Source organism: Eubalaena glacialis, chromosome 4 (genome assembly GCF_028564815.1).
Source record: "Eubalaena glacialis isolate mEubGla1 chromosome 4, mEubGla1.1.hap2.+ XY, whole genome shotgun sequence".
In the NCBI taxonomy this organism is placed as follows: Eukaryota; Metazoa; Chordata; class Mammalia; order Artiodactyla; family Balaenidae; genus Eubalaena; species Eubalaena glacialis.
In genome coordinates this window covers 117,368,245-117,392,497 of record NC_083719.1, presented here as the reverse complement: position 1 = coordinate 117,392,497, position 24,253 = coordinate 117,368,245, and the positions used below count along the sequence as shown (strand labels likewise).

The 24,253-nt window shown below is 37.5% G+C and overlaps 1 protein-coding gene across 2 annotated transcripts; it reads right to left on the bottom strand.

The window, feature by feature from the left end:
• Positions 1 to 758: 758 nt before the first annotated feature.
• On the bottom strand, positions 759 to 17,773 carry UBE2D2 (ubiquitin conjugating enzyme E2 D2). Of its 2 annotated transcripts, XM_061189670.1 has the most exons (7): positions 17,633 to 17,672; positions 16,506 to 16,590; positions 11,416 to 11,447; positions 11,259 to 11,336; positions 11,069 to 11,174; positions 3,832 to 3,925; positions 759 to 2,410 (listed from the first exon to the last, which is right to left on the bottom strand). In XM_061189670.1, exons 1-7 carry the CDS (start codon positions 17,636 to 17,638, stop codon positions 2,365 to 2,367), a joined length of 447 nt encoding a protein of 148 aa, XP_061045653.1. In that variant the 5' UTR covers positions 17,639 to 17,672; the 3' UTR covers positions 759 to 2,364. The 2 variants fall into 2 exon arrangements, with proteins under 2 accessions (XP_061045653.1, XP_061045652.1); XM_061189669.1 differs by lacking the exon at positions 16,506 to 16,590 and having other exon boundaries at positions 17,633 to 17,773.
• Between the last annotated feature and the right edge of the window lie 6,480 nt (positions 17,774 to 24,253).

Here is a 24,253-nt window from a genome sequence, read left to right as displayed (position 1 = left end):
CCATAAATAAATAAATTAATTAATTAATTTAAAAAAACAAAAACAAAAAAGAAGCAACGGGAACCCATACACTTGACATTGCTTTGTAACCACTGCCTCACCAAGATAATCAAATCTACTGCAAACAAGCTTTCACATGTGATAAAACTAGAGACACTTCTGTAAAAAGCAATGTGATCCCAGATGAGACCCATCCTGAGTTACACACTTTTTCTGTGAGTGGGGAAGGTGGTCTCCCTCACTGAGCCTTCATTCTGGCCAAGGCATATGTAAGCAGACTGGACCAAATATGTTCCAAACTCAAATGAGCAAGACCAAACTGCATTCAAAAGCCAAATGTTTCATGAACACCAGGATGACTTTTACTTCAGCACTTTAAAGTACTCTTGTGAAAATATCTACATTATGACCTAATAAATGGTAATAAGCTGGCTGCTGTCTAAGATGACAAAGAATGGGGCTTTCAGGATCTGTGCAACTAACCCATGGTCAACAGTCAAAAACTGAATTCCCACTTACCCATGATACTGAGAATGAGGGTAATTTTAGGTTAGAGCTCAATTCTAATTCCTTTACCCACAACTATTAATAGTCAAACTTCTTTGCAAGGTCAAGGATGCTAGAAATGCTAATAATAAGTAGCCAGCAGCTAAAATGCAGCACTTTAAAGGTTTCAGGTATCACACCTTAGTTCTGAGATGGAATAGTGACACTGAGAGATAAGACAAGTTAAACAAGTTTAAAACCAAAAGCAGTGGACATTTATTCCTCAATTTTTGTGCAAGAGTGTAAAGATGCATTTGAAAGAAGCTGACAGCTAGAGAGCATCAGCCATTGCTTTCAGGCTGGCCTGGTTTACAATTAGATTAGGAGAAGTAGGGGGAAAAAAAGTAACTTGCCTAGTTCACAGGAACGATGTTTCTGGCAAACACAGCTGTTTACAAGTTTCAAACTACATTTTACTAGCGTCAAGGGAAGACCAAAAAGCCACATACAGTACAATTTAAAATTGGATGAACATCCTGCAATGTTAGTGCAAAGTAATTATGTAGACTCTCCAATACAAGATTGTGCTCATGTTTCCCAGGTTTGGTCAATGTTGTTTTTACAATCACAATCACAGAAGCTTAACTTACCAAATAGCAATGCCTTTGTTTTATGTCCTATGTACCAAAGGAATGTCACAAGGTTTCGGTGAAATGCAGCTTAGTTTCAATAATAAAACAAATTTCTTATTTAGTTTAACAGTCATGTTCCTGGAATACTGCACATATAAGTTTCATGAAAATTCTTTTAAGCTTATGCGTTTATCTTGTTCAGTAAAATTACTTTCAAGATATCCTTTTTACTATGTAAACTGAATTGTTTCATGATTTTGAAATGCAACCAGTATAAATGAAAACATTTCAGGGGTGGGAAAAAATCCACCACTAATCTCAGCTAGACAAAATTCTTAAAATCAGAAAGCCTATTCACACAAAATTATATGTAATGACTGTAGTAATCAGTTTATTACACAGATTAATCATTCTTGAACGTACAGGCTCCAGAGGAGCAATTGGGTCTTTAAATATACACAAGTATTTCCATCGAATGAATTTTCACCCTTACATCCAGATAGACCTAAGCAGTTAAAAACATAAGAAAAATAAGAGCTATTAGCTATGTATTAACTGAGAAACCACATACAAACCAAAGAATATGGAAGAGAGAAGGAGGGGCTGAAGGACGAAGGTTGAAGGGTGGGGAGATGTAAAAGAGTTGGAAACAAAGCCCATCACACTTTACTAATAGCTCCAATCCATTTAAATGTTGACCAGTTAAACTTAGACCTTAAAATACAGGATGTAGGTAGAGTTTAATCTGATTGGTCATAACTTTCACCTAAGACGTTAAGTCCTTCGGAATAAAATGAATACAGAAACAGCTTCATGTTCTTCGCCTTGCTTTTCATAACTGTTTTGAGTTTAATGGGATTTCACTTAAAAAACAATCTCCTACAGGTCAGTGGAGCTTTTCTTCCCCATCCAAGCACACACCATACCCACCACCCCTCACTCTGCCGTTATCCAAATTTAAGTCAATAAGGAAAGCTTTTAGTCTCACACCTAGGTTATGCCTGGAGAACTGGCTTGTCACACACACACTTCTCTGCTAGGAGGCAATGTTGGTACAGAAGTACAGTATTTCTAGTTTGTTGTTCCAAGTATGTACAACACGCAGCACTGCTGTATCAGGTAAACATGTGCACAGGGGAAGATGAGGCGTGGGCTCATAGAAAGCAGTCAAATGGAAATCAAAAGGACTTTCTCTTTCAGAGTTCCCCTATCTTTATTTGTAGAGGTTATCCAATAATTTCTTTAATTACATCGCATACTTCTGAGTCCATTCCCGAGCTATTCTGTTGTACCTGTACACACAAAGAGAAGCTTAGCTTAACATAGGTGAGGAGTCAGTTAGAAAGCAACAGAGTTCATTCATTATCCTATCCAGTAACTTGAAGGGAATAACTTATAGTATATTCAAGCTAAGCCATCTTCCTACTCCAAATTTCTAACAAGCATTTATTCAATGATAGTGGGAAATATCCTATAAATGCTACTAATACAGGATTCTAATTGAATTTTAGCACTTGCTGGCATACCCTCAGTCTATACTTGATCGACGTATTTCTAACAGACAATCTTCAACCCCTGTTTGACTTATTTGGAGTTCTTGGAACAATATAATTCTACATTATATGGTTCTTGAAATCATATAATAATGATTAAATTGACACAATACTTTCCCCTGCATCAATAAAACAACCAGTTCTGGCAGGACTTATTTTAACAATTTGGTTGCTAAAATGAATGGGTTTATTGCTCCAGAAGAACATTCTAGTAGTAAAATAAGCGGGCAAAAGGATCTTTAATTCTTTGATTTAAAAAGTTCTGCTGACCATTACCGCCACAATGACTTGGGAAAAATGCCCATAATTCTAAATATTGGACAAAATGGTTCTCTAATCAAAAAATGTATTTCTAAGTAAATTCCCAAATTGAAAAAAGCATGATCTAATTTTATTCTGAATGCAGCCAAGAATACAGTTATAGATACTATTCAGACCTAAATACAGAAAAAAACTAAACTAAGAACCAATTGCTGTTAGAATTCCCCATTCTCAATGCAGCTCCATTTAAAATATCCTATCTATATGCCTCTCTAACCAATAATTCAATTAATTGTTTAATCTTTTATATTTTAACTTTAGAAAATTATCCACTACCTACCATCTATTTCCTTCATAATCTTATTGAATAAGACACAAAACAAACAGACAAAAAAAGATTACAACACTTTCAGTTACTATCTCTTTTGATATCCTGACCAGTCTTCAATAATTCACAATACAATTCTAAAATATGTAAATTCTACAAGTTTTGTTTTAAAGGAAACTTGGGGCTTTCGTGTCTTGTAACATTTATTCACTTTCTTTTTTACACTATTCCAAATGGTAGAAAATCAATTCTCTTTCCCATTAATTTATAAATACCTACCTAAGACAAATGGGCTCTTGATGCAAAATCTTTACACGTCAAAAGCCAAGCAGAAGACCTAAAGCTGTTGGAAAATATACTATAGAAAAGTTTTTCTAGGCAGTAGGAGTCATGAAACAATCAGATATAAAATCATTTACTTATAATGATACTCGATGCAAATACTCCTCTTTCCTGTCCCCAGGTGAGTATATTAGGACTTCATTTTAAGTATCTGACCCATACTCAGCCCTTAAGACAAAAACATCTCCACCCTACCACAGATACTCTGCTGTCTGGAGACCATACTTACTTTTCTCTATCTGTTTTGTAGATCCGAGCAATCTCAGGCACTAAAGGATCATCTGGATTGGGATCACACAACAGAGAACAGATGGACAAAAGTACTAGAATGAAAAAAACATACAAATTAGTAGAGGAACAAAAGCAAAAAGGTTGAAAGAAACATGAGATGCCAACACAAGAGAAAATTCTAAGACCCTATTTATATTGTAGTGCCTAACAGCTTTGTAAGCTCTACCTAAGTTTACAGTAACAGTAATCAACAAAGATTCTAAGAAGATTTCTCTATGCTTGAACCCCTGAGGAAGCTGGCCCAGGCTGGTGAAGTGTCTTGCTTGCCTCATGTCCCTGGTTAGTCAGTAAAATTAGAGTGGAATTAGAATCCAGATCTTCCAAATCCTAGACCAATAACACTTTTCCCAGCTTACGAAGTTCAATTTTTAGAAGCCCATGTTCAGGGATAAATGGCTTTCAAAATTTCAAAGACAACCACACTACTGAATGCTCTTAGTAAGAAATGACAACTATGAAATCCAACAATCACTGCTTTCTCCATGGCAGGTACTATATATTCAGATGCAATGGATTTGTTTCATTTTTAGTTGAAAACGATTTAGTCTAAGAACATAAAGGCCAGTACTTGCTCCCAAATGGGGCTGGCCACACTTATTACAGAGGATACAACATATCTCAAACTAAAGTCTCAAATTATTTTCAGTAATGATTTAGAATCTCATCTAAGCCATTTCCTCAGTGACAACCTGGAATGTAGCAGACAGATCTCAACAGTACAATTTCCTCTGTTCAAATTCATTAACTTACGTATTCCTTATTGAAAGCAAAGAGGAGGCTAAGGCCACTAATTACATTAAATCCAGTGGTCTCTGACATACTGAAATAAATTCCAATCCTTCTATTCTGATGCTACCAGAACTCAGCTACCTTATTTCTCTCTAATGTTCTGTAGCAAGAGACAATGATTCAGAGCCCACGTTACTCCCCAAACATCAAATTCATCAGGAAAAGGAATATTCCTTTTCCTATCAAATCTGTTCTATGGAGATCAAGGGCTTCTGAGAGATGAGAAAGTTTACACGCCCTTTATCATTCAGTTGTTAACAAAAAAAGCTATTTCCTTGCCTTAAGAGTATATGGAAAACAAAAAACATCAGGCAAGATGTTTTCTGACTCTTCATTCCTGCTGCCCACAAATGGCAGATGGCATTCCCAAAATATCTTCTTTTCCCATTGTCAGGTGTATCACCTGATGCCCTCTTCAAGCACAGAACATTCTAACAGCAATTAGGAAAGATTTCATGTATTTCCTGGAAATGACAACAGGGAGTTATAGATCTTTGAATGTTCATGAAATTACTGACTATAGAAGAAGAAACTTATCTGGCCTATCAAGCTGGCAAGAATACAACTGATTCTTCACCTAAAATTAGACATAACGACCAAATTAGTATTTGTTATAAGTTCCCTTTATTTACTCTTCCAACTATTTCAATAAGGCAACTTTAAAAAGACAAGATTTTTTAAAAAATTGAAGTATAGTTGATTTACAATGTTGTGTTAGTTTCAGGTATACAGCAAAGTGATTCAGTTATACCTATACATATACATATATACTCTTTTTCAGATTCTTGCGCATTATAGGTTATTACAAGATACTGAATATAGTTTCCTGTGCTATACAGTAGGTCCTTGTTTGCCTATTTTATATATAGTAGTGTGTAACTATTAATTCCAAACTCCTAATTTATCCCTCCCCGCCCCATTTCCCCTTTGTCAACCATAAATTTGTCTTCTATGTCTGTGAGTCTGTTGCTGTTTTATAAATAAGTTCATTTGTATCATTTTAAAAAGATAAGCTTTAAGTAAGTAACTTTTCTTTCTTTCCAGGAAAGGAAGGTAGGATGGTGGTTATCTGGACCTGGTGAAAGGGTTCTTAGTACACTACTTAGATCCTTTAATTTGTAGAAAATTGATTTTGGCTTACAATATACTATACCTTCCTTCTCTATAAAGAGAATAACTTCTATTTCTACAGCGTGTAGAGACTCTTCACTGAAGTAACTAAATTTTCACCAATATATATATTCCTCATCAGTACATACCCATTTTCATTAGTGTCATAACCCACAGTCAGTTCCAATTCTAAAAACATATAATCAAGTGGCTTTATGATGCACTTAATCTGCTTCCTTTAAGTTTTCTGTATATTTAGGTCCCTTACCTATATACTCAAAGTGGAGGGCATTTCGGGTCAAGATTACTGCCCTCAAAAACAGACTATGGGGACTTCCCTGGTGGTACAGTGGTTAAGAATCTGCCTGCCAATGCAGGGGACATGGGTTCGAGCCCTGGTCTGGGAAGACCCCACATGCCGCGGAGCAACTAAGCCCGTGCGCCACAACTACTGAGCCCGCGTGCCGCAACTACTGAAGCCCGCGTGCCTAGAGCCCGTGCTCAGCAACAAGAGAAGCCACCTCAATGAGAAGCCCGCGCACCGCAATGAAGAGTAGCCCCCACTTGCCGTAACTAGAGAAAAGCCTGCGTGCAGCAATGAAGACCCAATGCAGCCAAAAATTAATTAATTAATTAATTTTAAAAAAGAGAAAAAAACGGACTATGTTAAAGGGATAATTATATCACACATAGGATTCAGGCCTTCTTTAAAACACTAAACCCAGGTATGTTGATATAACCAAATTCAACAAACTGGCACTGCAGTTATTTTCAAAGATAGCTATCTAGACAGAACATATCAAGTCAAATAAACTAACATCCCTTATGATTTATTACAACTGCAAAAATCAACACCAGGCACAGAAGGGAAAGAAAAAAAACAAAAGCTATGGTAACAATTTCAGGTATCTAGACCCGCCCCCCCCCCGGCCTCCTCCCAGACACACAGACACACAGACACACACACACACACACACACACACAGTCCCACTTCTTTGGCCCCATTTATATCTAGATTTCCATCTCTACAGCTACTTGGTAAAAGAAGAACAACCAGGCCAGGAAATCACAAGAACAATAGGCATATGAACACTTTCACAAGCAGCCCATGAATTGCAAGGAGGCCTACAAAAAGAAAAGGGGCCACTTATCTGGAAAACTATTTCAGTCACAATTTTGAAAAATGTGGTCCTCTGATTTTTTGTTTGTATTTTTGCCTAGGACCCCAGAAATCTTAATTTAATGCCCCAGAGTTTCGGTTTCCTTCAAAAAATTAACTTTTAAGAGTACACAAGGGGCTTCCCTGGTGGCGCAGTGGTTGAGAATCTGCCTGCCAATGCAGGGGACACGGGTTCGAGCCCTGGTCTAGGAAGATCCCACATGCCGTGGAGCAACTAGGCCCGTGAGCCACAACTACTGAGCCTGCGCGACTGGAGCCTGTGCTCTGCAAAAAAAGAGGCCACGATAATGAGAGGCCCGCGCACCGCGATGAAGAGTGGCCTCCGCTTGCCACAACTAGAGAAAGCCCTTGCACAGAAACGAAGACCCAACACAGCCAAAAATAAATAAATAAATAAATAAATTAAAAAAAAAAAAAAAAAAAGTACGCAAGTCTTACCGTAATTATAACATGACAAATATCCAATAATTTTTTAAAAATTAATTATTTACTTTATTTTTGGCTGCACTGGGTCTTTGTTGCTGCGCATGAGCTTTCTCTAGTTGCGGCGAGCGGGGGGCCATGCTTCATTGCAGGGTGCGGGCTTCTCACTGCGGTGGCTTCTCTTGTTGTGGAGCACGGGCTCTAGGCTGCAGGCTCAGTAGTTGTGGCGCACAGGCTTAGCTGCTCCGCAGTATGTGGGATCTTCCTGGACCAGGGCTCAAACCAAGTCCCCTGCATTGGCAGGCGGATTCTTAACCACCGCGCCACCAGGGAAGTCCTATCCAGTACTTTCTTTTTTTCTTTTTCTGGGTTGTGTTGGGTCTTCGTTGCTGCATGTGGGCCTTCTCTAGTTGCGGCGAGTGGGGGGCTATTCTTCATTGTGGTGCACGGGCTTCTCACTGCGGTGGCTTCTCTTGTGGTGGAGTACAGGTTCTAGGAGCATGGGCTTCAGTAGTTGCGGCGTGTGGGCTCTAGAGCGCAGGCTCAATAGTTGTGGCGCACGGGCTTAGTTGCTCCATGGCATGTGGGATCTTCCCGGACCAGGGATCGAAACCGTGTCCCCTGCATTGGCAGGCAGATTCTTAACCACTGCGCCACCAGGGAAGTCCCCTCCAATACTTTTTACAATAGTGCCTTTATCCTTAGGTGCTTACAAGGTACCAGTCAACTATGCATTTTTTGCTTTTTTTTAAAAAAAATAAATTTATTTATTTTGGCTGCGTTGGGTCTTTGTTGCGGTGCGCGGGCTTTCTCTAGTTGCAGCGAGCGGGGGCTACTCTTCATTGCAGTGTGCGGGCTTCTCATTGAGGTGGCTTCTCTTGTTGCGGAGCACGGATTCTAGGCACTTGGGCTTCAGTAGTTGAGGCACGTGGCCTCAGTAGCTGTGGCGCACGGGCTTAGTTGCTCCGCGGCATGTGGGATCTTCCCGGACCAGGGATCAAACCTGTGTCCCCTGCATTGGCAGGCAGATTCGTAACCACTGCGCCACCAGGGAAGTCCCCTCCAATACTTTTTGCAATAGTGCCTTTATCCCAGTTATATGGGTGCTTACAAGGAACCAGTTAACTATGCATTTTTGCTTTTTTAATCTTCATAATAACAGTGAAATAGTTTTTATCATCCCTATTCTACAGATGAAAACTCTGTGGAATACAGAAGCCAATCTGTCTCATGTCTCATCCAATAAGAGGTAGAGCTGAGATCCTAATACAGGCAGTTGCATCCAGAATCTATGTTCTTTACCATGAAACTATGTTGCCTCTTGTCTAAATGTATGCATTAAAGAAATGATAAAATTTAAGTAGACAGAAAAGAAAAATATTTTCATGTACCAAATTTCATCCCCAAATACCCAAACTATTTCTTTCTAGCTATTTAATATACTTTCTGTACAACGCAAGTTACAGTGTGTAACACTTTATCTCTTTTCTGCTTTTTTCAAACATTGTATTTTCCTATTTCCCACAATATTTTCAAGGATCAATACTCTTTTGAATGCATTTGCCAGAACCAATATATTTTCTCCTCTACTGTTGAGTCTATATGTAATTTCTATTTTTCAGAAATAACATTGTTGCAAATGCACTTGCACAGAGAACTTTTTTTAACAGTTGGGCTTATTTTTTTAGTACAAATGAATGAACCTAGAGTTACTGGGTCAAAGGGTATTAATGATTAAATCTCTTATTTCTTAATACATACTGGCAGACTGGACTATACAAATCTATACTTCTATCTGTAGCATATATAAGCACTCATTTCAATGTAGTTCACCAACATTTAGTTTTCTTTTGTAAAGATCTTTGTGAATTAAAAAGGTGAAAAATGGGAACTTATTTTAATTTTTATTTCCTTGATTATTCTGTTCCTTTCTGTCCACTGGGATCTAGGTTTTTCCTTACTGATTTATATATGTTCTTCATATCTGTTAAACATATTGGCCCATTATCATACTTGCAGCCTATTTCTAGTATCTGTATTTTGACAACATTTAATCCACTTGTGATTTCATTTGGGTATGATGTTGAGGGGTTGAACAATCTTAAATCAACAAATAAGATAATATTCAGTTCAGGGATATAAAAAAATCCCCAACCTATTCATATAACTAGGTCTTATTTTAAAGAACTATTGGAGGGGGACTTCCCTGATGGCGCAGTGGTTAAGATTCTGCGCTCCCAATGCAGGGGGCCTGGGTTTGCTCCCTGGTCTGGGAACTAGATCCCACATGCATGCCACCACTAAGAGTTCGAGTACCACAACTAAGGACCCTGTGACTTCCCTGGTGGTGCAGTGGTTAAGAATCCGCCTGCCAATGCAGGGGACACGGGTTCGATCTCTGGTCCGGGAATATCCCACATGCTGTGGAGCAACTAAGCTCGTGTGCCACAACTACTGAGCCTGCGCTCAAGAGCACGCAAGCCACAACTACTGAGCCTGTGTGCCACAGCTACTGAAGCCCGCGCACCTAAAGCCTGTGATCCGCAACAAGAGAAGCCGCCACAATGAGAGGCCCGTGCACTGCAACGAAGAGTAGCCCCTGCTCACTACAACTAGAGAAAGCCCGCATGCAGCAACGAAGACCCAACGCAGCCAAATAAGTAAGTAAGTAAAGAAAGAAAGAACTACTGGATCTTCCATCACAAAGTTGGTAACTAACTTTCTCTACACATTTTCTCACACACACACACACACACACACAATATACCAAAGATTAAGATGCTCAAATAAAAATTTTTATTAAATTGATTATCTTAGAGGGTGATTCTGTTCCTGACAGAAACCTAAAGATAAGAGCTGGTAGGGGCTTCCCTGGCGGCGCAGTGATTAAGAATCCGCCTGCCAATGCAGGGGACACAGGTTCGTGTCCTGGTCCGGGAAGATCCCACATGCCACAGAGCAACTAAGCCCGTGTGCCACAACTACTGAGCCCGCCTGCCACAACTACTGAAGCCCACGCACCTAGACCCCGTGCTCTGCAACAAGGGAAGCCACCGCAATGAGAAGCCCGCGCACCGCAATGAGAAGCCCGCGCACCGCAATGAAGAGTAGCCCCCGCTCGCCACAACCAGAGAAAAGCGCACGTGCAGCAACAAAGACCCAACACAGCAAAAAATACAATAAATAAAATTAAAAAAAAAAAAAAAGAGCTGGTAAAACCTTAAAGAATGTGAATATGAATTCACCTATACTTTGCTCTTCAAGAAACTACTGTCTATGCTTATAGTATACAAGCATTCCTCTACAATGGCTCTTTTTTTCTTATTCTGGAACAATATCTATCCTTTCCATTCATGGATCTCAAGGTTGGAAGAGACGCTGTTTGTCTTCTACTTCTACTATGCTCTAAAAAAAATTCATACCAAGTAGCCATATTCCAACCTATGCTTGAATAGCAAGAGCAATGGACAGAGAGCAGTCACGACACCAAGGAATACCTATGCTTGAAAATCCAGCTCTCTCCAGTGGGTCTAAAGGTCTTTTTAAGAATAAGGGGGATTGCTACCTCCTCTTAAAAAAGGAATCTGAGCAATCTTTCCAAGAATAAGTAATCTTAAAAAGACAAAAAACACAGTAGGCTTTTTATATTGATATCAAATACTCATTCTATTACCTTTTGAAATAGTTAGTGCTGGAGACCACTGTGACCGTAGAATATCAAGACAAATGCTGCCATTACTGTTAATATTTGGATGATAAATTCTTGTTGTAAACGCAACCTATCAAAAAAGGAGAATTTTTTGTAAACTGTTTCAATAGTATTGTCGAAAGTAGATACAAAACAATTGCCATATCCCAATTACCTTAGGTGGTTTGAAGGGGTAATCTGTTGGGAAATGAATTGTCAAGAAAAATACTCCACCCTGATAGGGACTGTCATTCTGTTGATAATAAGAAAAGGTGGATTAAAATGAGTGAATTACATAAACTATTTATTCTGAAATTAATCTGAATACTTACTGGCCCCATTATTGTAGCTTGCCAATGGAACACTGAAAAAGAACAACAAAAAATCACCATGAAGCCATATCCACAGTATACCTACACCATAATAACATATCATTCCCCATGTAATCTCAGTTCATTTACTAGCAATATGATGAGTCCTGAGCAGGATGAGGAATCTAAATTAAGTTGGAGTCTGAACAGAGAAAACAAAAATGACTAGCATGGTATAGAACACTGATAAGGTGCTCAACAAATAAGTATTTGGGCTAAAACATCTTGAAAATTCATGTCAGGGAGACAAAATTCTTGAGAAGGTCCAAAATTTCACTTTTAAACAGGCATTTCCTCACCTCAAAGGGTAAAAAAGAACCACAATATTCAATTCTTTCATGTGTTGTATCATTTCCCCAACACAAATATATATAATATACTCCTTTTATAATACTGGCATAGAGCAGAACAGTAAACTTAAAGTAGACAATACTCAAATTAGGAAATGCTGGTTTTTTTCCAGCGAGAAAAAAATTTCCAAGAGTTCTCACGTGTAGGTCTTTAGAATTGCTGGTACCTCAGTAAATAAAGAAAACATCAGCTGAAAGCCCCAAGCTTGATTACAAACTCGGGATAATCCCAATAAATTATATACTTGTTTAATAAGGAAATTTTCTCTTCAAACTGCAAAAAATGGTGCTTGTTCCATTTCCAAGGTGATGCCACTAAGGACAACACAAAGATCAAAAAGCCAGTTTTCACTTCTAAGCAAGCTACTTAGCACTTAACATTTACACTAGGATTTGAGCAAACTAAGGGAAGCTGTCACTGGGATTATACATGAGCAACCCAAACCACCTAACCCTCGACACAAAGAGGAAATGTGAAGACTAAAAAACCACACGAAAATCCACTGGGATATCAGGCCAAATCCTTAAATTCCTTCTGACCACCTGCATGAGAACTGACCCTATGGTTGGCCTGCCCCTCACTGGGGCCTGATTCTACAAAGAGCAGTCTGTTTATTAGGAATTAAAAAAAAAGGATAGGTACTGCTGAGGCTCTCCTTTTTAGCTTACCCATCATTAGTACTGAGAAAAATTCCTCATAACTTCTGCCAACCAATTTTTTATGGATTAAGCAGCTAAGGAGAAAGTCACTTTGAGTCACTAAGATTAGTCTCAATATCTTTAACAAAGGTCCTATTAAAAGAGCCCTAAGGTCCTGTTTAAAGAAACAAGTCTCATTCTGTTTTTAATCATAAATATACTTACAATTCGAGTAAACAAAACACACTGATAATTGGAGTAAACGATCCCAATGACAAAGCTGAAAACACTATTAAAAATGACCAAGCTACATGTCAAGGGAATTGTTTTAAAGCAGATCTTATTCTTCCATTTAATCCTTCTATTTTTAAAATTTGTGGCTGTAAATGGGAAGATATATCTATACCTGCATTCTTGTTAAAGGTTGTAAGAATCAGATAAGGAATAAAAAGAGAGGACTAAAGCACTTAGATGATAAAATATACAAATATCGAGACATGCTAAAAAATTTAGTTAAATTTCTTTTAAACTACCTAAGTCCTAACTTTTTCTTCTGAGTCTTTTCAAGATCAATCTTTCTCTTGCTAAAAATACTGCCAGACTTAAGAAGTTATTAGGAAAATTTAAACCAGAACAAATTCTTGGCTCAAGGTAAAATATTTATTTTTGGTGATTTCCTATTCTTCCTCTACAGAAAACAAAGCCCATTTTATGCTTTATGATTAAAATCGACTAAAAATTAGACAACATAGAAACCCAAAAGGCTTGGAGCAGAAATTCTGACAAGACAAGCTGGCAACTAGAACATTTACAATTACATAAAGGATACCCCTCCTAGAAGAAGATGTGAAAAGATCAATATTTTCAAGTAATAATGCAATCTCTTTCATATCTGGCACTCCGGAAAACTGAAAATATTCTAGTATATTTAAGCAAGAATCTTATATTACTGAGAACTCTTATAAGCAACATCAACAGGCTATTTCATATGTAATTCATATCCATTTAGCTAGTAAATCATGTTTGTTTAACATTCCCCAACAGAACTAAACTTATATAAACCATTAGTTCTAAATAAAAACCCATTAACACTCAAATGCTAACCTTTATTAACTTATTTGTTTTCGTCTTTATAAATAAAGGGTCAAATACTGTCACCAGAAAAATGAGCAAAAGCGCATACACAGGGCTGTCTTTTAAGAGTGAGAGGGGAAAGGAATAAGGAAATTGCTGATGTAGCAACTGAGATCAACAATAATTATGTCTCTTGTTAAAATGATCTAGAATCTACAATACCAACAAAAGGCAGAGAAAGACAAAATAAAAACACATTAATTTAATTAACAAAAGCATTTGAAGACCTACTATTTAAATCTTAATTGAGTATTCTGCCACACTGGTTAAATATAAGAATACCTACTGGAATCACTGACTTAGGTCTCCCTCTGGAGCACATTTAGTTTCCATGTCTTGGCTATTGTAAACAGTGCTACTATGAACACTGGGGTGCATATATCTTTTCCAATTAGTTCTCTCCAGATAAATGCCCAGGAGTGGGATTGCTGGATCATATGGTAACTCTACTTTTAGTTTTTTAAGGAACCTCCATACTGTTCTCCATAGTGGCTGCACCAATTACATTCCCACCAACAGTGCAGGAGGGTTCCCTTTTCTCTACACCTCCAGCGTTTACTGTTTGTAGATTTTTTGACGATGGCCATTCTGACTAGTGTGAGGTGATACCTCATTGTAGTTCTGATCTGCTTTTCTCTAATAACTAGCAATATTGAGCATCTTTTCATGTGCCTATTGGCCACCTGTATGTCTTCTTTGGAGAAATGTCTATTTAAGGTCTTCTGCCCATTATTTGATTGGGTTGTTTGTTTTTTATCAAAAAGCTTTTATTAAGCTGTATGAGCTGTTTGTGTATTTTGGAAATTAATTCCTTGTTGGTTGCATTGTTTGCAAATATTTTCTCCTATTCCATAGGTTGTCTTTTTTTGTTTACAGTTTCCTTTGCTGTGCAAAAGCTTTTAAGTTTAATTATGTCCCATTTGTTTATTTTTGTTTTTATTTCCATTACTCTAGGAGATGGAGCCAAAAAAATACTGCTGCAATTTATGTCAAAAAGTATTCTCCTTATGTTTTCCTCTAGGAGTTTTAGAGTATCTGGTCTTACACTTAGGTGTTTATTTTGAGTTTATTTTTGTATATGGTGTGAGAAAATGTTCTGATTTCATTCTTTTACATGTAGCTGTCCAGTTTTCCCAGGACCACTTACTGAAGAGACTACCTTTTTCTCCATTGAATATTCTTGATTCTTTTGTTGTAGATTAATTGACCATAAGTGCGTAGGTTTATTTCTGGGCTTTCTATCCTGTTCCACTGATCTATATGCTTGTTTTCCGCACCATACCCCTTTGATTACTGTAGCTTTGTAGTACATTCTGAAGTCAGGAAGCATGATTCCTCTAGCTCCAGTCTTCTTTCTCAAGATTGTTTTGGCTATTCGAGGTCTTCTGTGTTTCCATACAAATTTTAAAATTTTTTGTTCTAGTTCTGTGAAAAATGCCATTGGTAATTTGATAGGGATAGCACTGAATCTGTAGATTGCCTTGGGCAGTATGGTCATTTTAACAATATCTGTCTATGTCGTCTTCAATTTCTTTCACCAGCAACTTACAGTTTTCAGAGTATAGGTCTTTTCAGCATAATGGTTTTTTTTTTAATGTTTATTTATTTATTTTATTTATTTTTTGGGCTGTGTTGGGTCTTCGTTTCTGTGCAAGGGCTTTCTCTAGTTGTGGCGAGCGGGGGCCACTCTTCATCACGGTGCGCGGGCCTCTCACTGTGGCAGGCTCTCTTCTTGCAGAGCACAAGCTCCAGATGTGCAGGCTCAGTAGTTGTGGCTCACGGGCCTAGTTGCTCCGCGGCATGTGGGATCTTCCCAGACCAGGGCTCGAACCCATGTCCCCTGCATTGGCAGGCAGATTCTCAACCACTGCGCCACCAGGGAAGCCCCAGCATAATGTTTGTAATGCTCATCCATGTTGTAGTATATATCATTTCATTCCTGTTAATCGTCAAATAATATTCCATTGTATGGATACACCACATTTTATTTACCCCTTCATCAGCTGGTGCACATTTGGGTTGTTTTCACTTTTTGGCTATTATAAATAAAGCTTCTATGAACAATCATGTATGAGTTTTTGTACAGAAATACGTTTTCATTTCTCTTGGACACATACCTAGGAATGAACTCACTGGGTTATATGGTAACTCTATGTTTAACTTTTTGAGGAACTGACAGGCTGTCTTCCAAGCTGGCTATACCATTTTGCATTCTACCAGCAATGTATGAAGGTTCAAATTTCTCCACATCCTCATCAACATTTGTTATTATTTGACTTTTTCATTCTAGCCATCCTAGTGGGTGTAAAGTGACATCTCATTATGGTTCTGACATGCCTTTCCCTGATGATTAATGATGCTGAACATCTTTCCATGTGTTTATTGGCCATTTGTATATCTTATTTGGAGAAACAGCTATTCAGATCCTCTGTTCATTTTAAAATTGGGTTATCTATCTTTATATTGCTGAGATATAAAGACTTTTTTTTAATATTTTGGATAAATATGCCTTATTAGATATATATGACCTACAAAATTTTTCTCCCATTCTGTGTGTCTTTTCACTTTCTTAATAGTATCATTTGTTGCACCTAATTTTTAAATTTTGATGAAGTCTAATTTATCTTTTTCTTTTATTGCTTATGCTTTGGGGGAGTTTAACTCTCCAGGGTAACCATTTTTTTCAATCTGAGAAAGGAATGTAATAGTACTAACTATGGTAGAAGCAAAGGCAAATTACTTTAGCACACCACAGAACTTCAAAAATGAAATCTAATCCCCAGACTTCTAATGCTTTTAATTAAAAATCAGCCACTCTGAACTTTGAGGAATTTACCTGAAATAAAAACACTCTTTCAATTGAATGACCACACTGATGCAGATGGATTATATGATAACCGTGGAGTGACAAAAGTAGAATCAGAAAACCTGAGAATGAGTCCACTTCCGGAACCTCCACAAGCCTCTCACCAGATTCTTCTCTAAAATAGTTTACAATTTCTATCCCAATGACCTAAAAGAATTGTGAGGCGTAAATGAGATAATGTGTGTGTAAGTACTTGTCCTGTCCTGTTTGGTATCAAATACTATAGTTACTCATACTGGACAGGTCTAAACATACCATAAATGGGATTTTTCATCACAAGTACTTAGTCTTATAATTTATAACGTCTGTTTTATCTATAAAGCAGTCCTTGTACAAGGGCTTTGCTTTGGTTCTTAAGGATTTAGGAGACCAAAACAGCAATCTAAGAAAAACAAGGAAAAAATTAATTTACACACAAGCTAATATAACCTCATTTATTTTTTTGTCTTAATCTATATACTTCTCTTACACAAATGTTTCCAAGTATACTCCAAGTATATTCCATTTTTTCCCCTATTTGCTAAATGTTGCATTTTCTGTGTGTGAATTAGTTTTGTGTTACAAGGCACAGCCTCTTCAAATATCCTCCATTTTAAAAAGGATGAAAGATGGTATAAGGGGAAAAAGCTGTGTTGAGACAAACTGGAACAAAAGCAAAATTATTATCCAACATGTATGATAAGTATAGATTATTTTAGACAGGATTAAGGAGATAAACTGGACATTAAAAATAAATTGTAGCTGTCTTCATGAGTCAATAGAAAGACAGACACAGACCCACATACATACATACACATATACATATACACACACATACCCCCCCCCCATCATCTTTAGTATTAGCTTACTGAAAGAACAGTAGCTTGCTGTAGGTAAAAGCTCGAATATTTTGACTCAAGTAAATACCCAGAAGGGACGAAGGACAGATAAGGAGCCAGGACAACTACACAGACAATGTCTGGCAGAAGAGGTTCAAAATGTAATAAACAGTACAGAAGATGATGGGATACACGTAAAACTGCACCTTTCATGGGCAAGTAAAGGTAAATACTGCCTCTTCCCTACTGCATAATTATCTCTTCACACAAAATAACCTTAAGAGATGTATATTTATCAGTCCCAGAGTTCCCCAGAGGCAGACTGTTATGCTGTTTTATGTTTCACTCTATCATTCCTTTTACATACTTACTATCATCTCCAACGGGACCTGCTGAACACTGTGCTGGGGGGTCCCGCGCCAGGTCGTTCAATTCCTTAAGAAGGAGAGAAAAAAGAAATGTATTCAACATAAATATAACTTTTATCCATTAATAAAATTGTCACTGTTACCAACATTCTCTGTCCCACCAGTAAAGCTCTTTTAGGAGCACTCCTTCAAAGTCAGAGAAGGGTAGATTAACGAAATCTTTAGGATTTCATTATTTGGGATTCTTGAATGCAAATATATGTTTATAAAATAATCATTTTTGCTTTCTTTGGAGTTTAGTAGGTATTAAATATAAGGAAGGTAAACATGTATCGTACTAAAGAACCACAAAAACTGTTTTTAAGTAAAAACTTATTAGTTTTCAAAAAAGATCAACGGCTTTTTTTTTTTTTAAAGATTTTATTTTTTTGGCTGCGGTGGGTCTTCGTTGCTGTGCGCGGGCTTTCTCTAGTTGTGGCGAGTGGGGGCTACTCTTCGTGGCAGTGCATGGGCTTCTCACTGCGGTGGCTTCTCTTGCTGCGGAGCACGGGCTCTAGGCATGCAGGTTTCAATAGTTGTGGCACGCAGGCTCTGGAGCGCAGGCTCAGTACTTGTGGCGCACAGGCTTAGTTGCTCCACGGCATGTGGGATCTTCCCGGACCAGGGATGGAACCCGTGTCCCCTGCATTGGCAGGCGGAGTCTTACCCACTGCGCCACCAGGGAAAGTCCCCATAGGCTGGTTTTTGTACCTCAAAACCATTAGGTTATACTTGAGACAAACGCTTTAAGTCATAAATGTTCCAAATTACACGTAACCATCTGACAAGATGCTGATATTTTTTCAGCTCATATCCACTACCAAGGTTTCAAAGGTAGTAGAAAAAACTTTAAAAAGGATACATTACAAAGGCTGGCTGAATATAACCCATCATAAAGTTTTGTAATCAGAGATGGAACTACTTGTAGTAATGCTCCACAACCAGATGCCAGCTTCTTAGCTATTTTAACATAAGAACCCACAAACTTGAGATTTGTTACTGGGTGGGGATGCCTGAAAAACCACAAAGCAGGAAATCATACTATATTCCCTTTCCCCTTGACTTGGTATTTGAGATAAAAACAAGCTCTGAGGGAGGACTAGTTTTAATTATATGTGAAAACTAGAACAGTAAAAACAGTAAAATCTATTAAAAGTACAATAAAAACTATCTCAAATCTTATTAATGAGTTACATAAGTAAACTTTTTAACTTGCAACACATAGATATTTCTGTAAGTCCCTTCTTCTGAGTTAACTTATTCAACCAGACATTTGGGTACATCAGTTATCCTGTTTTATCCTACCTGTAAGCTCGGAGGACAAAGCATAAAGTATAGAAATAAAGTTCTGTTTTGTTTTTTAAAGGGCTGGGGTTGAAATAAAGATTTAACAATATTTACTTTCTTTCATATCTCAATTTGGTGATTTTGTATTTCTCTACAACAGAGATTCCTTGCCCATCTCAAGGAGGAAAACAAACAAACAAAAAACAACCTACTGTACAGTTCCTATTCCCAAATGTTTGTAATAAAGGTCACTATAACTAAGAATGCTTGCTTGATTTGAAACAAAAAGTTAATCTACTTCTGACTAACATTTATCTAAGCTGAATATAAGATTCATCAGATGGTGATCACTTTGTAATGTACAGAAATATCAAATCACTATGTTGTGCACCAGAAACTAACATAGTGTTGTGGGTCAACTACACTTCAAAAACAAACTAACAAACTCATAGAAAAAGAGATAAGATTTGTTTATCAGAGGTGAGGGGAGGTGGTGAGTTAGTCAAAAGCTACAAATTTCCAGTTATAAGATAAATAAGTACTAGGTATGTAAATGTACATCATGATAAATATAATTAACACTGCTGTATTTTAAAAAAATATTTTATTTATTTTATTTATATTTTTGGCTGCGTCGGGTCTTAGTTGCAGCGCTTGGGCTCTTCGTTGTGGTGCGTGGGCTTCTCTCTAGTTGTGACATGCAGGTTTTTTCTCTCTCTAGTTGTGGCGCGTGGGTTCCAGAACACGTGGGCTCAGCAGTTGCAGCACACAGGCTTAGCTGTCCCTCGGCATGTGGGATCTTAGTTCCCCAACCAGGGATCGAACCAGCATCCCCTGCATTGGAAGGCAGATTCTTTACCACTGGACCACCAGGGAAGTCCCAACACTGCTGTATGTTATACATGAAAGTTCTTAAGAGAATAAATCCTAAGAGTTCTCATTACAAGGAAAAAATTTTTTCTTTACCTTTTATTTTTTATCTGTGAGATGATGGATATTCACTAAACTTACCATGGTGATCATTTCATGATATATGTAAGTCAAATCATTATGCTGAACATCTTAAACTTATATAAGTATGTCAATTACATTTCAATAAAACTGAAAGGAAAAAAATTTGAGCCATTAAAAAAAATCCATCAGTCCACTTCATGAGCCAGTATGATACAATTAATTAAAAAAACCTTAACCCAAACTTAAGCTAATAAACAATTAACATACTCATTCAACACTTCCTTGGTTCAAGGCACTCATATGGATGAATCTCAAAGGCATAATGTTAAGTGAAATCAGTCAGACATAAAAAGACTATATTCTGTATGATTCCATTGATATGCATTCTAGAAAAGGTAAATTTATAGTGACAGAAAGCAGACCAATAGTTTCAGGGGCTAGAGAGAGCTGGAGGGGATTGAACTGCAAAGGGACATGAGGAAAATTTGGGGGGTTATGGAAATATTCTATATCATGATTTTCATAGGGACCACAAAACTGTGTATATATTTATTAAAACTCAAACTGTATACTTAAAATTGTCAAATTTTATTGTATATAATATATATCAAAGTTGTTTACTAAAAAAGCATATATCCATTCATCTTTGTATATGCATAAAATATCTCTGAAGAATACATAAGAAACTAGTTCACAGTATTTGCCTTCAGAAGGAAAGCCTGTTTTGGGGGTGAGAATAGGAACTATATGTATTCCTTTTATACCTTTTAACAAGTGTATTTATTGCCTATTTGAAAAATAAATTACCAGGGGCCTCCCTGGTGCCGCAGTGGTTAAGAATCCGCCTTCCAATGCAGGGGACACGGGTTCGAGCCCTGGTCCGGGAAGATCCCACATGCTGCGGAGCAACTAAGCCCGTGCGCCACAACTACTGAAGACTGCGTGCCTGGAGTCTGTGCTCCGCCACTAGAGAAGGCACTGCAATGAGAAGCCCTCGCACCGCAACAGAGTAGCCCCCACTCGCTGCAACCAGAGAAAACCCGCGCACAGCAACGGAAGACCCAATGCAGCCAAAAAATTTAAAAATTAATTAATTAAATAAATCTATATTAAAAAAAAAAATAACTTACCAGTTCTGACTATAAATCTGGATTAAAATAAAATAGCTATTAAAAGCTGTGACCATCTCATTTCAAAATAGTGAAAAGCCAGTTAGACTGAATAAACACAGAAGCTACAAAATTTGATGTGCCTGCATTAAGATGAAAACTGAAGGGAGTTCCCTGGTGGCCTAGTGATTAGGATTCCAGACTTTCACTGCCGTGGCCCAAGGAACTGAGATCCTGCAAGCCGAGTGGCGTGGCCAAAAACAAAACAAAGATGAATCCTGACATTAAATAAAGGCACTGATCTAGACAGATCACTTGGGCAGAAAAAAATATCCTAACACATCACGCTATTTTTTGTTTAACAGCTGGCTTTATCATATGCCTTTATACCTATACATTAATTTCCTTGACTTCTTATTCCAAAAGAAATAGTATTCAGATTTGTCTTGTATATCATATAGCAAATTATACATTACTGGGATTGAGAGTAGGGCTAAGACAAAACCCAAAACCAAGGAATTTTCCCGTTTATTGAAAAACTTTTCTATAGAAAGAGCAATAGAGAAATAAAGTATATATAATTAAATTTAGAAAAAAACAGGGAGGGAACTTTGACAGAATCCTAAATTTATAAAAAGATTTTATAATCTTTCTTTGAAATCTAAAAAAAATTAAAATAAAGGTCTTATTTTGGGAATACACTGGATATTACTAAATAGTTCTCAATTAAAATTTTTTTCTTTGACAGTGTACACTCCCCTTGTTTATAGGTATACAGCAGAACTGTTATTTTTAAAGATTAAGGGTTATAAACAATTTTGATTCTCTGCAACTTTCCCAAGTGTTTCTTATCTTACTTCAAACAGCCCCAAAACCTTATACCAATTAATTTTATTTTCAAGTAAGGTTTAATTCACTACAAACTTCTTTTTTTTGGCCGTGCCCCACGGCATGCGGGATCTTAGTTCCCTGACCAGAGATCAAATGAACCCATGCCCCCTGCAGTGGAAGCGTGGAGTCTTAACCACTGGACCACTAGGGAAGTCCCCAAACTTTTATATTTTATTTATTATTTTTTTAAACTTTTTTTTTTAAACATCTTTATTGGAGTATAATTGCTTTACAATGGTGTGTTAGTTTCTGCTTTATAACAAAGTGAATCAGTTATACATACACATATGTCCCCATATCTCTTCCCTCTTGCATCTCCCTCCTTCCCACCCTCCCTTTCCCACCCCTCTAGGTGGTCACAAAGCACCGAGCTGATCTCCCTGTGCTATGCGGCTGCTTCCCACTAGCTATCTATTTTATGTTTGGTAGTGTATGTATGTCCATGCCACTGTCTCACTTTGTCCCACCTTACCCTTCCCCCTCCCCGTATCCTCAAGTCCATTCTCTAGCCAAACTTTTAAATACATTTCCTACTACTACCTTTTTTGGCTCAGGAATATGAAATCCAATGAAGAGATACACAGGAATGATTATAATGCCTTATATGACTCCTTAAGAATACCTACTTTCCAAAGGATTACCCCTTCTTTAAAAGGGACCACTATTAAAGAAAACAGAACGCCTCAGATATTTCTGTATCATAGCACTATAGCAAAAAGAAAGGAAACTTCCTGGGACTTCCCTGGTGCTCCAGTGGTTAAGACTCCACGCTTCCACTGCAGGGAATGCAGGGTGCGGGTTGGGGGGGAAGAAGAAAGAAAGAAAGGAAACTTCCTAGCTCTGTGGGGAGGGGGTCCTGCAAGGGATATGTAGAGTTTCCTTTCACTGTATCCTTAAGTACTCAAATAGGTCATTAGTTGGTAAAAATTAATGCTATTATTAGCTATTTTTAAAAAACCTCTTTCCCCAGTCTTAACAATTATGAAGCGGAATACAGATTGCATGGAATACAGATTTGTTTCACCATTTTGGTCTTTACCCTATGGCATATGGTGAGAGAAACAAGATGGGAAAACGAAAGGTTATAGTTACTTTCACAGAAAATTGGCTTCAAAGTCAATATTTAATAGTTCTAAATTTTGCTGTACAAATCAAGGATCTTTGGTGGTGATAATCAGGATATAAGAAGATTTAAGCAGAAATTATGATTCAACACCAGAAGAGATCATCTAGACCAATCCCCAATTTTATTTTTTAAAAAAGATACAAAGTATCCAACCCAAGGAAAACATGTAATTAGTAATTAGAGTAAGGACATGGTGTTCTACTATACATGTTCTACCATATCATGTTTTTTAGTCTGAATCTAAAAATACTAGAAATGTACAAGTTAGAATGTCTGAGAAACTATGTTGCCCAGGAAATCAAGCTGAACCTCCTTTAAGATGAATGAATTGCAAAGAAAGAACAGCTAGATAAGTAGTAGTTCTCAAAAATGAGGTCCTGGCACAGCAGCACCATTATCACAAGAAAACTTATTAGAAATGCAAATTCTCAGGCTCCAACCAGACCTACTGAATCAGAAACTCTGCAGTGTAGCCAACAATGTGCATTTTAACAAGTCCCCCAGGAAATTATGATGTACACTAAATCCTGACTGCCTTTATGTTTGACAAATTAAGCATCAGAGACAGAAGACAATGCTAGAAAACTCATTAGCAGCAAAACTGAAAGTGAAGGGAAGGTGAAGGACAACATGATAGCACAAAATGAAGAAATCAAGAAAGGAGTGAGACACGTGCCACAACTACTGAAGCCTGCGCGCCTAGAGCCCGTGCTCCACAACGAGAGAAGCCACAACAATGAGAAGCCCGCGCACCGCAACGAAGAGTAGCCCCCGCTCACTGCAACTAGAGAAAGCCGGCGCACAGCAACAAAGACCCAACACAGCCAAAAATTCAAAAATTAATTAATTAATTAATTTAAAAAAAAAGGGGGGTGAGACTTAGAAAGATAAGGTGTGTTCCACGTTTTCAAGACACACTGAAGGGAAGCAGTCTGTCATTACGATAGTACTGCATTCTCCCTGCCGCACTCCTATCTTACCAGGGTTGCAACAGAAATGTTAACTTACGTGTCCAGCGTAATACTTGAAGCTAGTATTTAAAAATTAACTGCTAGAGTATTTAAAATTACAAATTTTTAAAACTTAGGAAATATTCGTAGTAACTCAGTTATCCTAGATGAGTTTGAAAGAAAATCATTATAATTAATTTCTGAAAATATCAAATTATAGAATCTGGCACTCTAATATTTTCTATTTCCCTCTTAATAATGTTGCCTT

Coding starts and splice junctions, on each gene's coding strand:
- UBE2D2 (XM_061189669.1), bottom strand. CDS start 17,732: ATGTTGAATACATTTCTTTTTTCTCTCCTTCTTAAGGAATTGAACGAC. Junction 11,448..17,632: donor AGGTCCCGTTGGAGATGATA/GTAAGTATGTAA, acceptor GTTCTTTTTCAG/TGTTCCATTGGCAAGCTACA. Junction 11,337..11,415: donor AAGCTACAATAATGGGGCCA/GTAAGTATTCAG, acceptor TATTATCAACAG/AATGACAGTCCCTATCAGGG.